This window comes from Eleutherodactylus coqui, chromosome 4 (assembly GCF_035609145.1).
Source record: "Eleutherodactylus coqui strain aEleCoq1 chromosome 4, aEleCoq1.hap1, whole genome shotgun sequence".
NCBI classification, from domain to species: Eukaryota; Metazoa; Chordata; class Amphibia; order Anura; family Eleutherodactylidae; genus Eleutherodactylus; species Eleutherodactylus coqui.
The window spans coordinates 273,404,285-273,421,271 of NC_089840.1; the positions used below are offsets into that span (position 1 = coordinate 273,404,285).

Genomic DNA, 16,987 nt, shown 5'->3' on the forward strand with positions numbered 1-16,987 from the left:
GATGTCACTATTATCGCTGGGGGGGGGGGGGGTCGCTATTACCGCTGGGGTATGTTTACATGTGGCAGAAATGGGCAGGGCTGTTTCAAAATAGACAGGGTGCAGATTTTGACTGCTTTTTGGATGCAGAAATGCTGCAGAATTTTCCACAGTATTTTCCGCTGAGAACATTCTGCAGTATTTCCGCATCCAAAAAGGAGTTAAAATCTGCACGCTGTCTATTTTGAAGCGGCCCGATCCTTTTTAGAATGATGGAGGTAAAATCATACATTGTGATAAGCCCCGCCCCCTGCCGTGTTGGCACTTTGCGATAAATAAGTGGGTTTTGGGTTGCAGTTTGAGCACTCGGACCCTAAAAAGTTCGCCATCACTGGCCTATGCTCTTGGTACACAAATCTTTCAGGGGTTCGCCTATACTCCTGGTAAACAAATACCCTGCACTCTCGCTCAAAAAATCTTTCAGGTTCTCACCTGCAATCTTGGTAAAAAAAAAAATTTCTTTTTAAAATGGGTTGTTTTCTTCAAAAAAATGTGTAAGTCCTGGCCTCTGAGTCCCCCCTATGCTGGCGTTTGTGGCTAATGAAATGCTGGGATGGAGGGGGCATGGGATGGCACTTACAATCATACATTAATTTGCCTGCGATTTGTCAGCTATGAAGCACAATTTTAAAAGGGTCACACGGCATACAGAAACGTATTCCGTCGCAGAGTCCATCTTTGGCCACTAATTTCTTTGCAGTTCATGCCGTCTTTCCCTGGGGAAAGCCCCTCGGGAGAGGCAGGGGCTGGAGGTAGCTTGCCTGTTGGTGGACCGCCACCTAAATCCCATTAGCACCTACGAGCTGTCGCTCAAAAAATCTTTCAAGTTTTTATCTGCACTCTTGGTAAACAAATCTTTCAAGGAAGCACCTATACGCTTGGTAAACAAATCTTTCAGGGGTTCAACTACACTCTTAATAAACAAATCTTTCAAGGGTTCACCTGCACTCTGGGTAAAAAATCTTTTGTTTTAGAATGAGTTGTTGAATTGTGGAGATGTGCAGAAGTACTGGCATCTGAGTCCCCTTTATGCCTACATTTGTGGCTCATGAAATTTTGTGACGGAGGTGGCATGGGATTGGAATTATGATCATACATTAATTTATCAGCAATTCTCATCAGCTTAGTGGGCTATCGCCCACAATTTCAAGGAGGGTTGCTGCCAGGCCTTGCCAACCCTCTGCAGTGTGTGTCTCCTGTTCCTCCTCATCCAATACGCAATTATAAATAGACATGAGGGTGGTGTGGCTATCAAGTGGCCGTGTGGCAGAAGGACAGCTGGACGCTGCGCTGGGAAAAATTTCAGTACGCTGTGGACTACTGAGTAGGCGAAGGGGTGCACCTTACCCCATCTGGGATGGGGACAGCTGATCGCTGCAGTGGGAAAAATTTCATTACGCTGTGGCTCGTGCCTGCGTCCTGGGGGGGGATTGGACAGCAATGCCAGCATATAACACAGGAGAAGAGGCAGTGGTGTCACCCGCAGGCGGTGATTGGCCTTCGTTTCACCTAGTGTGGTGCTTAGCTAAGATGTGCCAGTGCGTGTGCCTTGCTGATTATGGTGTGGCCCAACTAAATTGTTAGGGGGGGGTGACCACCAGGCTCTTGCACACAATTTGACTTAATAGTGTGACCTGGGAGACTCCGATGCATCCATGCATGCTGCCCCTGTTGTTCCCTATCCATTTCTGTGGTGTTTCCATCACTTTATGATGTTTTCAGGTAAATCACACATCCTCCCCTATGAAGAGCATGCGTAACCTTTAAAGAATGCTCGAGTCTCCTATCGACTTCAATGGGGTTTGCTACTAGAAATGAGCTCTGGAGCATTACAAAAAGCTCAGCTCGAGTAACAAGCACCCAAGCATTTTAGTGCTCGCTCATCTCTAGTGGTAACCTGTTCCACTCAGGAACAGAAAGTTTTTTCTAATATCTAATGTGTGTCTCCTCCCATTCAGTTTCATCCCATTGCTTCGAATCTTTTCTTGTGTAAATGAGAACTATATCTACCGCATTTCCCTGATCAACCCAGTCCGTGATTCTGCATAAAAGGAAATTAGATTCGTTCTGGCATGACTTGTTTGTTACAAACCCATGCTGGCTCTGGTTAATTACTTCATTTTTATCCAAGTACTTGCATAGATGCTGTTTAATAATTTGCTCAAAGATCTAGAAGTCAGGCTCACAGGCCTGTAGTTTCCTGGATCCACCTTCTTCCTTTTTTTAAAAAATGGGGACAACATTTACCCTTTTCCAATCATCTGAGACTTCTCCTGTTCTCCAGGAATTTTCAAAGACTATGGCAAGTGGTTCAGCAATTACCTCCACTGCTTCCTTTAGTATCCTAGGATGTAATTCATCTGGAATTGAGACTTGAATTCATTTAAGTTAGCTAAGTGTTCCCTCACCATCTCTCTGCTTATAGATGGTCTGCATTCTTTTATCACCCCAATAGCACAGGGAAGATCAGTTGATGTTCCATCTACTTTCTGAGAGAAAAGCGATACAAAATAGGAATTTAAAAGTTCGGCTTTCTCAACATAATTCTTAACCAATTCATTATTTTCATCTTGTAAGCATCCTAAGGCATCTTTGACTTTTCTTTTACTTTTGACGTACCCCCAAATCCTTTATTATTGCTTTTGGCTTCTGTTGCAAGCCTCAATTCATTATTAGCTTTAGCTTTTCTGACACTTGCTCTACAGTTTCTGCAGATGGCATTATATTCTTCTTTAGATATTCCCCCCTCTTTCTATTTGATAAACACATATTTCTTCGTTTTTAACGTGTGCAAGTTCTGTGCTCATCCATCCTGGTCTCTTTAAATGCTTCCCATTCTTCCTTCTTTTAGGGATTGTAAATGAAATTTAGTTTGGTTCATGGAAATAGGTTCATTCTGATGATCCCTTTAAAGGGGTTGTCTCGCGCCGAAACGGTTTTTTTTTTTTTTCATAGGCCCCCCGTTCGGCGCAGGACAACCACAAGGGATGTGTTTAAAAAAAAACAAACCTATTACTTACCCGAATCCCCGCTCTGCAACGTCTTCCTTCTTCCTTCACCAAGATGGCCGCTGGGATCTTCACCCACGATGCACCGCGGGTCCTTTCCCATGGTGCACCGTGGGCTCTGTGCGGTCCATTGCCGATTCCAGCCTCCTGATTGGCTGGAATCGGCACACGTGACGGGGCGGAGCTACGCGTTGATGCGTAGAAGGGGGCGGAGCCAGAACGCCGCTCGTGCCTGGACCTAGGAGAAGGGGAGAAGACCGCACAGCGCAAGCGCGTTTAAAAAAGCAAGAAGACATCAGAGTTAGACGGATCCATGGAGACGGGGACGCCAGCAACGGAGCAGGTAAGTGAATAACTTCTGTATGGCTCATATTTAATGCACGATGTATATTACAAAGTGCATTAATATGGCCATACAGAAGTGTATAACCCCACTTGCTGCCGCGAGACAACCTCTTTAAGGCATTCAGAAAGGATACCATGCCCCGTCCATGAACCATGAAACACTTAGTAATCTTGTACTTTCCCAGAATATGGAGACACAATTATTTGCCAATTTTTCTCAGAAATGGTATCAGGATGTAGCTAGAATTGCTGAGTGTGGAGGGGTTATCCTTTAATTGTTCTGTTTTCATGACTTTTGCAAATTCCTATGTGTTTACGCCAAAAATGATATCTCAGCTTGAGAAAATCATCGTTTAGCCAAAAATGTATATAACCATATATTTTGCATATGTGACATTTGTATAATTCTTATCATATCTATATTATGGTTACACCTTTCCTTTCCTTTCAATAAAATTACGGTGTTGGGCGGCTGAGACCCAGAACCCCATTACCATTAACTGGATTCAGATCTCTTGTCTGAGTTTTTGGTTAACGGCTAAGTCACTGGTGACTCATATTTAACAATTTTACCTGATCTAGGTGTACTTCTTTAAAAATTCTTTAACAGCATTATTAACGATTGTGCTTTGAGAATCTCATTTTGCAATATTTCCCAACCTTCTTTGACATTTCCGTCCTTAAGAACATCCAGCCATTGGATTCTTCCTATCCTCTTTCTGAGTTAATTAAAATCTGCCTTTTTGAAATCCCACCCTGAGGTCTGAGTTTTCTTAGGTCTTCCTTCCCTTTTTATCCAAATTTCAAGGATAGCATGATCACTGTCTCCTAGGGTTCCAGCCACTCTTCCTCAACCATTCCCTCCCTGTTGGTAAGAATCAGGTCCAAGATAGCAGATCCCCTTGTTTTCTCTTCTACCTTTTGTAATATAAAGTTGTCAGCAAGAGCGGATAAGAATTTGTTGGATCCATTACTTTTACCTGAGAGAGATTCCCAACAAATGTCTGTATAGTTAAAATCTCCCATGATCACTGTCATGCTTCTTTGAGAGCTTCACCTGGGCCTTGTGAATGTTCATGATATACCGTATATATTGAGTCCCGAAAAGGACAGCTTTCTAAATCGTTTACTCCATCGTGCAATACTAAAGTGTCTGTGGCCCTGTCCAGGTGAACAAAAAGCTGTACCTCAGAAAAAACCTGGCACTAGACCATGCCATGAAATCCTAAGCAGCAAACTGTAGTGACGTCCAAGAATCAACTCAGCTGCCTAGTATTAGGACAAGTTTTTGCCCATTCTGTACTCCAGTGCACTAAATAATGGCCAAAGATCCAAATTAGAGCCAGACCTTTACCTGCAAGAAAAGAAAACAACATAACACAAAACGTAAAATAACAATAAAATACCCAGGCTGGCTCTACACATTGGTCGGGATATGGGGTGAGATCCTGCCTAGAGGGTCTACAGTGGGGCTCTGTAGATGCACCAGGTCCAAGGCACCATGTCCAGGCTGAAGCCATGCAGGACACCTGCAACCTGCTGCTGAAGCCACCCCTCCCCTTACTTTATGCTGCCTCAAACTCTCAGTATCACTGCAGCGCTTAATTGCCTGTATTATAAAATCAATCTACAGCTAGGCTCTGCAGTTCCACTACCACCAATGGGAAACATGATAACCAGGATCAGGCAATAGACTGGTGTACTATATGGTTTTTATTCTGATAAGATTATTTTTGTTTTCTTTTTGTGCGTACAATTACTCTTTTCTCCAGATACGTTGCACAGCGCTCCTCTATGTTCTGTACACCTTCAGGGTAGGTGATTCATACAGGAGCTCTTTTAATGTGTTTCCTGTTGATGGCAGGACTGCAGAGTCCAGCTGTCACGTACGACCTGGGCACAATGCATACCTCGCGCAGGACAGACACAAGATCATATTTACATCGAAGAAGTGGGAAACACAATTCTGTAGCAAAACCTCTATTTAACAAAGGAAAACACAAATTAATAGGGACAACTGAGCCTGCTAACTGAGAAAGCTCCCTACCTAACAGTAGATTGACTGTTGGGATAAGTGCAAACCTGTCGAACTCCTCTCAGCCTGCTACCTGACCCTGACAGTTGGCAAGGGAGAATACCAAACGACAGTACGAATAACTAAAAGAAAGAGAAATAAACTGAAACTTAACTGAAAGCCGCACAGCTAACTGCAGGAGGATCTGGACACAGCTCCAACCACCATGACCAACTGAACTGAAAATGGGACTTGTGAGCAGACATCCAACAATGACTGACAACCACCAAAACACTTACCTAAAATACCAAGAAGCATAAGAAGATGGAATAGCTAAAGTATGTACGAGGTATTGGTTCATATTTAAGCTACTTAAGTTGCTTAAGCTCACAAGCCCACAGTAAGAGTCCTCGTTATTTTGTGAGTCCCTATCCTAACAATACAACTTAACCCTAAGAGTTCTGCCTAAAATTGGGACGATCGTCCCAACAGGGACGGCCCTACACTGAAACCTAGAGGCCTGTCTTGCTCTAGTTGGAATATAACATATATGCTGAACAGGACACAGTTCCCAAACACACAAACAGACAAGGACATAAACCGTGAACTAGGAGCTAATCACACTAAGTGTCTGGTCACCTGCACAGACACTGAACATGTTGCTGTTCATATCAACAGCAGGGAATCCCACCCAGAATCTTATGCAAGCAAGCAACACCACAGCAGAAGATGCATGACTCCAAAAACCAAGGTTCTGAGAGGGAAGGAGGTAAAATACCAAAAGCAATAAATCTACTTTGTGAGGTGGTCGACCTCCAGCACCAGCTACCCCTGGAGTGTGACTGATGGCTCCTCCTGATGAGGACAAGTGGAAACATGATACCCGTATATTGTGATACACATAACTAAAGGGATAAGATGGATGGAGAAGACACTCTGTAGTCTGTCTCAGTGCTGTAAGATGTTTGATTTGATTATCTCCAGTGAAATTATCTTTTTGAAAACCAGAAAGTGTCCCAACTAGTTCCACAAAGTCCAGGATCCTCGGTGTAATTCTCTCCTCACTATTTCTACACATAACACCTACCAGCTCCCTTTCATCTCCAGAGGTCTGAGGTGATAGCTTACCATTTATAGAACACAAGCATGTAAGGTTTTATACATTTATTAGTGATTGGTAACAAATTTTTAGACTTAATTATATATACATTAATGTGAAATATACATAGTTGGTATATAGATGTGCTGTCTGGGTTTCAGTTGATTTTCAGATAACAGACATTAATTGGCAGTTGCATATATTTTCTTATCATCTTGTAATACATGTGACTTCACTTTGACTTTTAATGTTAAGTTTATTTTCTTGCACTAATTATCATTTAAAAAAAAAGAAAAAGAAAATGTCTTCTTCCCTGATAAGTTATTTGACTTTTAACAAGATGAGATTTGTGAGCGCTGCATTTGCCAAATTCAAAAGATTAATCTGGTTTTTGTCATGGTCAACAGGGTTTGACTTCCAAGTAAAATATTCCCAACATTCAGCATATGAAAATGGTTTCTCCCCTGAGTGACTTCTCTGATGTCTAAGAAGATTTGATTTAGCTGCAAACATTTCCCACATTCAGGACATTTATAGGTTTCTCCTCTGTGTGAATTCTCTGATGCGCAGCAAGATGTGATTTTAGGCTAAAACATTTCTCACATTCTGAACATGAAAATGGCTTCTCTCCTGTGTGAATTCTCTGATGTGTAACGAGAGATGGTTTCTGCGTAAAACATTTCCCACAATCAGAACACGAAAATGGCTTTTCCCCTGTGTGAATTCTCTGATGTACAGCAAGATATGATTTCAAGCTAAAAGATTTCCCACATTCTGAACATAAAAATGGCTTCTCCCCTGTGTGAATTTTCTCATGTTTAATAAGAACACATTTATGTGTGAAACATTTCCCACATTCAGAACATGAATATGGTTTCTCCCCTGTGTGAATTTTCTGATGTACAGCAAGATATGATTTCTGCTTAAAACACTTCCCACAATCAGAACATGAAAATAGTTTCTCTCCTATGTGAATTTGCTGATGTCTTTCAAGATCTGATTTATAGTTAAAACATTTCCCACATTCAGAACAGGACAATGGCCTCTCCCCCGTGTGAATTTTTTCGTGTTTAATAAGAACACTTTTAAGTGTAAAAGATTTCCCACATTCAGAACATGAATAAGGTTTCTCTCCTGTGTGAATTCTCTGATGAAGGGCAAGATATGATTTCTGCTTAAACCATTTCCCACAATCAGAACATGAATATAGTTTCTGCTCTGTGTGGCTTTGCTGATGTCTAACAAGATCTGGTTTAGAGTTAAAACATTTCCCACATTCTGAACATGAAAATGGCCTCTCCCCTGTGTGATTTCTCTCATGTATAATAAGAATATATTTGCGTGTGAAAGATTTTCCACATTCAGAACACGAATATGGCTTCTCGCCTGTGTGAATTCTCTGGTGTTTAACAAGATCTGATTTATTGTTAAAACACTTCCCACATCCAAAACATGAAAATGGCTTCTCCCCTGAGTGAATTCTCTGATGTAACACAAGACTTGATTTTTGGTTAAATCGTTTCCCACATTCAGAACACGAATATGGCTTCTCCCCTGTGTGTATTCTTTGATGTGTAACAAGGTGTAATTTGTAGAGAAAACATTTCCCACAAACAGAACATGAATATGGCTTCTCCTCTGTGTGAACTCTTTGATGTTCAACATCCGTTCTGTAAATTTTATTTTGTATAACATTCTGTAATGAATCAGAAGATGGAACCTGTTCAGAAGGATCAGAGGACAGATCTCTGATGTAAAGGGCTGAGGGTATATCTGGGATAATAGCAGGCTCTTCATATGTATATTGTATGATACCAGGATCTTCCACTTTACAATCTGTTGATATCAGATGTCCCTCTGAGCTCCTGGTGTCGTCATCTGCCAAAAAATACCCAACAGATTTTAATATTTTTGAATGTAACATGACAATTATACTGATAGTTTATGACATTTGTGTATAAAATGTTCATACAAATTGTAAGTCATGTAATAACATTGAAACATAAAAGCGTTTTTCCATTAACAGGAGTCACAATAATTTGTGGAGCACCTAATCTACTGACAAACATCCTAAAAGACCAATTAGCTTTTAGCCAATAAGCTTATTTTGTGTGTTTTTCATCTCTCTGTTGAAACTGAGTATTTATGTGCTGATTTCCTCCCGTGCAGGGATATCTTATTAATCTTCTGCCGGACGGTATTATTTGTGTATGCAGGTATTTTACTATATTGCTGGTACATGGGCCGCCCACGGATCTGCGATTGTATGATGTGGGGTGACTATATTGTCAGAAATGGTTCTTCAGGGAAGATTCACATATACTATGACTGAAGACTGAGTGTTGGTCCGAAACGCATCATAGGGAGCGCATTCTTTCACTGGTATGTGACCGTTTTTTTAATATGGATTAAAAAAAGCTGCTATTTGGAGTCTCCGTGTGCGGGACTGATAGTTTTATACTTCATGTGATTTAAATGTTCCCTTAATTTTTTTTGAGTAGCGAATAATGAAAAAAATGCTTAACATTATCTTTGGTTAAATACGGGAATATTCAGCTGAAAACCCCGACAACACAGACTCTTCCCTACATGTAGTCTCACCTGGGGGGTCATCTGTAGGGATCTCCTCCTTACACGGCTGATCCCTCCTCACATGTGTCTCTGTAGCATCAATAGGGATCAGATCTTCCTCCAGTTTCACCAGCTGTGAAATAAATATTGTAAAAGTCATCACACAGTTGGAGAAGTCGTGTGGAAGGTTTTATATGGGCAGAAACGGTCATTAATTAGTATGAGGAGCCGGAATGACATGACAGCAGTAGTGATCTGGGCCAAATAGCTGCAGGTCTCCTGTATAACTCCAACCTGTAGCTTCTTTATTCCAACCAGAAGTCTCCAGAACCAGAAAATAGTGATAAGATGCGGAGATCTAATGTCTGCGGTCGGCTGTAATCCTGCCATCTCCAGCTTTCTCATTACACAAGTATCAGTCATATAATAAGACTGAACACAAGACCTTCCCAGCCGTCCTACAGACCAGAGGGGAGATTTCATGAGACCTTCTCTCCATCTACCTGATCATCCTGTGGAAGAAGAGGCCGGGGACATCTCTCTGCTGCTGTTCTCTTACTGGATCTACCTGCAGAAAACACAGACAGCCACTGAATTCATTCTCTACATACAAATAATAAAGGCCGTGTGGATTTAGTCCTGTCTATTACCTGGTGATGGGGGGGACTGGTAGTCCTCCATCATGGTGTCCTTGTACAGATCCTTGTGTCCTTCTAAATACTCCCACTCCTCCATGGAGAAATAGACAGTGACGTCCTGACACCTTATAGGAACCTGACAACACAATGATACCGTCATCACCCTTACATGTTATACCGCCATAGAGTTACTGTATAATGAACCAGCATTCGCAGCAGCGTCACCTCTCTAGTCAGCAGCTCAATCATCTTGTTGGTGAGTTCTAGGATCTTCTGCTCATTAATCTCCTCCAGTATCAGGGGGTGAGGTGGAGGCCCTGTGATTGGGCTCAAGGGTCTTCCCCATCCATCAGACACCGGGGCCTGACAGCCATCACTAGAAGTCTTCTTCACTACCGTGTAATCCTGTTCATGGAAAGATACATCCATAAATATCCCTGCAGACATTCCCAGAGTCCTTCATGTCTTCAGTTATGGCCAACAATTAGTAAGATTCTCCTCACATCTGTGCTCATCATCTCCGTTGTTCTACTCAGTCACAGAAGCAGAAGAACAAAATGATCCGAGTTTTGGTTCTGTTAGATGACAGACAATAATGACCCCCAACAACCTCCAATTGCCTTATAGTAGATCTGTTGGGTTTCTGTCATTCTACCAGAACAACCAGCTCTATTATTTTTCCAGCATTTATGATGAATCGGCAGTAAATCCTCTGCCGTAGATGTGACCAGAGACTGACATAGATAAGAATGATGTAATGTGACGTCATCCCCAGAATCTCTCACCTCTCCTGTAAGCTGGAAGAGTATCTCTAGGGTGAGGGTGAATATACTCTCCGCCATCCTGTCCCTCTTCCTATCCATCCTTGTCGGGTCAATCAGGAATATTATCTGATAGAGAAGATATCAGCTGAGGATCCTGAATGGAGAGAAGACGAGACAATGAGAACCACCCCAAATCTCCGGATTATAGGGGATTCAAAGACGGCTATAAATAAGGGTGTATTCACACGGGCGATTTTCAGTACGATTTCTGTGAGTTGTGAGATGCACACAAATCACTCATAAAAAGAGACCATTATTTTACATGAGTGATTTTTCTCTTGAACTGACAGAGATCGAGAGATCACAGTGTGTCCTATTTTTGGGCGATATTGCTCATTATTTTTTTATGGAACTAAAAGAAAATTGCACCACACTGGCGCGCTGTGTGATGTTTATGCGAGTGCTTTGAGAATTTTCTGTTCTTACTATTTGAACAACATGCTATTTTCACAGACGTGAATACTGTACATCCGCCTCCATCCCTGTGAACAGGCAGTCACTCATAGATAACTTCCTGTTTACTTGGGTCGTTTTTCATCAGTTTTTTGTGCCTGGATAAAACGAATAATAAACGAATGATCATTTATCGTCCAATCGTTGGCCGTGTTTACACTGAATGACTATCGATTAGTTTTGCATGTTCCAACAACTACTGTGTTACCATGAAAATAAGACCTATTGCCTCTTTTGAGGTAAAAAATTAATATAAGACATAGTCTTATTTTCGGGAAAACACTAAAGCTGAGTGATAAGCCCGCCTTCACGCATGCAGAAAACACTGCAGCGTTTCCACTTGCAGAATTGCTCTGGAATTTGAGCAGCGTTTACAGTACAAGACATATGAAAGAGATTTTACAAATCGCCTTTTCGCGTACCAGAGGTTTTCTGATGCGAATGTGCCTATTTTTGTTGTGGAAACTAAATGGAAGTGGAGCAGATTTTCACGATAAATATCAATGGAAATCATAATAAAGCACAGCAAAATCCACAAATACACATTTGTTGCGATTTTTGCAGTTACGTCGCTTAGGAAACGCATCGATTCTGCTTGAAAATTGGTGTATTTTTTTTTAAATCAATTTTTATTGACATTTTCACAGTAAAAGACAAAAGAGAATTTTACAGCGTACCGTACATATGTAGAACTGTACACAAGGATAAACATATGCATTAACAATCTGCTATATCTAGACATTACCGCGGGGCATGTACAGTATCTTTGGTTTAAGAAAGTGAAAGAGGGGATCATCAGGTCAACCGTGGCCAGTATTGTGAGTAATTATTGCAAGGACCTGTTCAAACAGAACATACTGTGGAAGATAAAAGGGGGGAATGGGAAGGATTAAGAGAGGATGGGTGAGGGAGGGGAAACGAGGGAGGGTAAGGGGAGAGTGAGCTCCCGAGAGGGGGGAAGGTTATTTCCAACGTTGGGGCTCTCACCAGCTGCGCCCCCAATGACGTTCCCGATGTCAGCTTCGTTCTAAGCCAGTAATGCAGGAGGGAGAGGAAGGGTTAAGCGCAAGGACCCTCTGGAGCCTGTAGGGCTAAGGTAGAACCGACTGCTGCATGTCGCCAGCACTAGGAGACCCTCCGACCACGTCGCTCCTAATAGCCCGCCATGGGCTCCAAATTTTTAGAAAATTATCATGGGTCCCCTTAGACCAACTGGAGAGCTCTTCCAAGTTCGCCAAAAGATCCGCTCTGTCCCTCCAGAGAGTCAGAGTAGGAGCATCTTGCTGCTTCCACATCAGAGGGATCAGGGCTTTCGCTGTATCGAGCAAAAGGGCAATCAGTTTGTGTTTACGAGGGTGAAAGGCAGGGGATGGCCTCCACAGAAGAACCACCTCAGGGGAGAGCGCCAGATTAGGGGAAAGATTTTTCAGCACCATCTCTATGCCCCTCCAGAAAGAAGTTATAACCGGGCAAACCCACCATATATGTAGAAATGAGCCAGTAGCAGATTCACATCTCCAGCACCTGTCCTGTGAGGCCAGCTTATGGTCAAACAACCATTGCGGAGTCCGGTACCACCTCGCCAGGAGTTTATAGTGGGATTCCTGTGAGGTGACACACGGAGACAGGCCAAACGCATAATTAAGAATGAGCTTGGTTTCATCTCTGGATAGAGATATGCGGAGCTCCCTCTCCCAAGAAATGAGGAAGGCAGGTTTCGATATCAGCGGAGGGGAGATGAAATGTTTGCGAATATAAGCTATTCTCCTAGGGGCTACGGAAGCACCATTGATTGCGGATTCGAAAGGGGTCAGAGGCCTGGTCGATTTGTGTATCCCGAAAAAGTCCCCGCCCCCCAAATTGGTGTAAGTTTGTCCGTGTGACCGCGGTGACGGAACTACCGCATCACAAAAACATAACACATTCCGTAACAGAAAACCTGCACATAAGAACGCAAGTACATGTACAAAGTCCGCAATACAAAATGCAGCCAATCCCACAAGTATCGATAACTCCGCCCACTTACAGAAATGTAACAGAAATTCCAAGGCAGAATTTCCAGAGCTCAAGCATCGTGTGTGAAGATAGCCTAATCGTTCCATGTAAAAGGGCCTTAATTACATCCCCTGTGATACAATTACTGCAGATAATAAGGGGAGAGGTGAGAGAAGGAATTAATGTGTAAATGTTCTGTTCTCCGTTTTTGTGCGGATAGAACAGGAGCTGAATTGATTCTTAAGGCCGTTCCTCCATGTTTGGGGTAAAGTGCGTCGCATCTTCACAAGACCGCTACGGATAATCAGGGGCCGCGACTTATGTATAAAGCAGTGTCTAGAGCTTACACAGCGGCTTCCCAAATCCTCTCACCTGGCATCACAAGGGTTAATAATATTCATCATCGTGGAGCTTCAACAATAAAGGGAAGCCGAGGAGCGACACCAACAGTCTGCAGAGCCACTAAGATACGGCGGGGCCACAATGTGTCTGGGGGATGTTCAGAAGCCATAACTGTATGTTATCGCCGACATGGCCATGTGGGGGCGGGCTGTTCTGTGCGGCAGACTGGTACCATGGTTGGTACCATGAGGATACCAAAACTATATATATAATAAGTATAATTTATATATATATTTTTTTTTTTTAGGTTTTTCCAGTTTTCCACAATAAAACCTTTTTATTGGAATTTTTTTTCAATCGCAAGATTCAAAGTCCAATAACCTTTTCATTTTTCCATCGACGGATCTCTGTGAGTCCTTGTTTTTTGTGCAAAGTGCTGTAGTTTTTAAATGTGCGTTTTTGGGGTATATATGGCTTTTTTAAGCAGCTTTAGGGCGGCTTCAGACGATCGTATATCGGCCGGGTATTCACGCCAGTTGATATACAGCGTCTCTCTCTGCAGGGGGAGGACGCTGGAAGAGCCGGGAACAGTGCTCTGAGCTCCCGCCCCCTCTCCACCCCTCTGCACTATCTGCAATGAGAGGAGGTGGGACGGGGCTGGGGCTAAGTTCTGTGAATTAGCTTCGCCCCATCCCGCCTCCCCTCGTTGCAAATAGTGCAGAGGGGCGGAGAGGGGATGGAGAGTTGGCGGAGAGGGGGCGGGAGCTCTCCAGCCTCCTCCCTGCAGAAGGGGCGCCGTATATCGGACGGCGTGAATACCCGGCCGATATACGGTCGTCTGAATAAGCCCTTATAATGTTTTTTCTTGGAGGCAAAATGAAAAAAAAAAAGTGTGTAAAGTGTGTAAAAATGTTGTTTTTAAGCACTTCTTTTTACATTTTTAATGTCCATGGATGGAACTTGAACATACGATACTATGATGTCTCTGATAATACACTGCAATCCTTCTGTACTGCAATGCATTTTAGCTTATCATAGTGATGACAAGCCATGTCAGACCCGGACACCATTGACTGGCATTCATTTGCCATGGCAACCCATTGGCCCTCCACGTTTACATGGCTCTTCCTCTGTGAACCTTTCACATGCTGCGATCAACAGTGATTGTATCATGTAAGGGGTTAACTTGCTGGCATTGATGTTCTCACCGATCCCGGCGGTTGCAGCGGGAGGCCAGCAGTCAGTTCTAGCCGGCTTCAGCTGCAGATGATGGGGAGCAACGTCTGTGCCGGCACCATCCATAGGATGTAACTGTTCGCCCAATCACAGGAGCCCCTTCTCACCCATTGTGTACATATAAGCCCCGGAGCAGGAAGGGGTTAACCAGGGGGATTTATGACGCTATGAAGATACAACATGTTATCTGCTATTTCTTCCCCAGTGATTTGTAGGAGTCCGGCCGCTGAAGAAGGATCGGGCGGCCAAAACGTGTCCAGCGCTTCCCGCTAAATGCTACAAACAGCACATCCAGCCGGGAGCTGCGAGCCGAGAAGTTCTGGGGGATTTACTGGTTTCAGAAGACGGAAGATTCTGGAGCGACGAGACGGCGGCTGCACCTCCCAAACCCCAGAGCATCAGTGAGCCGGCGGCCGCGAGGAACGGGGTAAGACTCCTCCGGAGCGCCGGCAGAAGCTGCTGTCCGTCTGCAGCCGCTCAGCAGAAGGGGCTCCCAGGACTAAAGACCTCATGGGGGATTCTGGGGCCGCAGGAGGCAGAAAAAGGGTCATTTTGTGGGGATTTGGGGAAAGCGCTCGTTCTATCAGTTGTGTCACTTATTTATATTCTTCTGGGGGGATTTTGTACGGATTGTAGAAAGCGAATTTGTAGTGGAGGCCGAATAATCCTGATTGTAGCTGGAGATGGTCTCTGCCTTCCGGAGGCTTCTATTCCCAGTCATGTTACAGGCCTGCCAATAGGGGGCGCTGCAGAGGCCTTGTACCATCTCCTATGTATATCCCAGACTCCCCAGAGGAGCATTAAGGCCCATTTACGTGGGACGATCCCCGTTCAGAGTTCTTCGGCTCCCGAGGGGTTTGAACAAGAGTCGTCTCGTGTAAATGCCTGCAGAGACTGAATGACTGAGTGCGAGTTGCTGTAAACAGCAGTCGGTCAGTTTTGGACGTCTGTTTGCTTACAGTGAATGGAGGCGGCGGGGGGAGAGAATGATCCCCAGTCCCCCCCCCCCCCCCCTCCTTGCTGGCCGCACTCTGAACAATGCCAGGGATACTCGCTCCTGTGTAGAAAGTGAGCTTCACTGGGACGGACTGTCGGGCATCATTTCCTGACAGTTCGTCCCGTGTAAATGGGGCTTTACATGGCCGCTAATCTCCTGCACCTCTCCGCTGTCTCCACAAGGGGAAGCTGTGACCCCCACATACCTCCACCTGCAGCCGGACAGGAGCCGTGGGGTTGTTCTGTGCTTACAGGACCTGTGATGATGTCACCATCATGTGATCAGTGTGTGGGAGGAGACAAGGGGTCACATGACCAGGTCTCTCCGCTCAGTGGATGCAGGACTCTGCTGTGTGACCTGCAGTTTGTGTGTCCCATCAGGATGTATTCAGAGTGCGGATGGAGCAGAGCCGAGTGTGTGCGAGACGGAGGAGCGGAGCTGAGCGTATAATGTACATGTGGGACACTATATATATCTATATATATATATATATATGTATATATATTAGAGATGAGCGAATGTACTCGTCCGAGCTTGATATTCGTGCGAATATTACGGTGTTCGGGATGCTCGTTACTCGTAACGAGTACCACGCGGTGTTCCGGTTACTTTCAGTTTCCTCTCTGAGACGTTAGCGCGCTTTTCTGGCCAATTGAAAGACAGGGAAGGCATTACAACTTCCCCCTGTGACGTTCAAGCCCTATACCACCCCCCTGCTGTGAGTGGCTGGGGAGATCTGATGTCACCCGAGTATAAAAGTCGGCCCCTCCCGCGGCTCGGCTCAGATGTTTTGTGAGTTAGTGAGGGAAAGTGCTGTTCTATTGGAGTTGCTGTAGGGAGAGCGTTAGGAGTTAGTGTAGGCTTCAAGAACCCCAACGGCCCTTCTTAGGGCCACATCTATCCGTGTGCAGTACTGTGCAGGCTGCTGTTAGCAGTGGAGAAATTTTTTTTTCTTCTCAAAATCGGCAATGCAGAGCGTTGCACCCGGCATTAGGGACAGAAGTGCTGCTTAGGCAGGGAGAGTGTTAGGAGTGAGTGTAGCCTTCAATAACCTCAACGGTCCTTTCTAGGGCCATATTTATCCGTGTGCAGTACTGTCCAGGCTGCTGTTAGCAGTGTTGCTTTTTTTTTTTTCTTCTCAAAATCGGCGGTGCAGAGCATTGCACCCTGCATTGATACTACAGGCACAGAATTGTGTAGGCAGGGCCACAACACAGTTATTAGTCATTGAATAGACGCAGTGGGCCTTTTCTCTTTTTTAACAAAAGGGAAAAAAGTATATTTGCCCTGCCTCTGTCAGTCCTAAGGGCTCTGGGTACGTGTGCGCTGCGTGGAGAACGTAAAAAAATCAGACGCAACCAGCTACGGTTGAGTGCAGCCTTGCGCCAATTTCTTTCCTGCCTGGGAAATACCTGCTCTGCCACAG

At 44.2% G+C, this 16,987-nt stretch overlaps 1 protein-coding gene across 2 annotated transcripts; it reads right to left on the reverse strand.

The window, feature by feature from the left end:
• Positions 1 to 6,565: 6,565 nt before the first annotated feature.
• On the reverse strand, positions 6,566 to 15,825 carry LOC136624349 (zinc finger protein 484-like). 2 transcript variants are annotated; one of them, XM_066598287.1, is made up of 7 exons: positions 15,767 to 15,825; positions 10,500 to 10,632; positions 9,940 to 10,119; positions 9,727 to 9,850; positions 9,580 to 9,644; positions 9,107 to 9,209; positions 6,566 to 8,383 (listed from the first exon to the last, which is right to left on the reverse strand). In XM_066598287.1, exons 2-7 carry the CDS (start codon positions 10,575 to 10,577, stop codon positions 7,005 to 7,007), a joined length of 1,929 nt encoding a protein of 642 aa, XP_066454384.1. In that variant the 5' UTR covers positions 10,578 to 10,632; positions 15,767 to 15,825; the 3' UTR covers positions 6,566 to 7,004. The 2 variants fall into 2 exon arrangements, with proteins under 2 accessions (XP_066454384.1, XP_066454385.1); XM_066598288.1 differs by lacking the exons at positions 9,727 to 9,850; positions 9,940 to 10,119; positions 10,500 to 10,632; positions 15,767 to 15,825 and having other exon boundaries at positions 9,543 to 9,602.
• Between the last annotated feature and the right edge of the window lie 1,162 nt (positions 15,826 to 16,987).

Bases quoted from the DNA above. Each gene is read 5' to 3' on its own strand.
- LOC136624349 (XM_066598287.1), bottom strand. From the start codon at position 10,577: ATGGATAGGAAGAGGGACAGGATGGCGGAGAGTATATTCACCCTCACC. The intron at 10,120-10,499 runs GTGAGAGATTCT...TTCCATGAACAG, and splicing joins TCTTCCAGCTTACAGGAGAG to GATTACACGGTAGTGAAGAA. The intron at 8,384-9,106 runs GTGAGACTACAT...ATTTTTTGGCAG, and splicing joins CCCTACAGATGACCCCCCAG to ATGACGACACCAGGAGCTCA.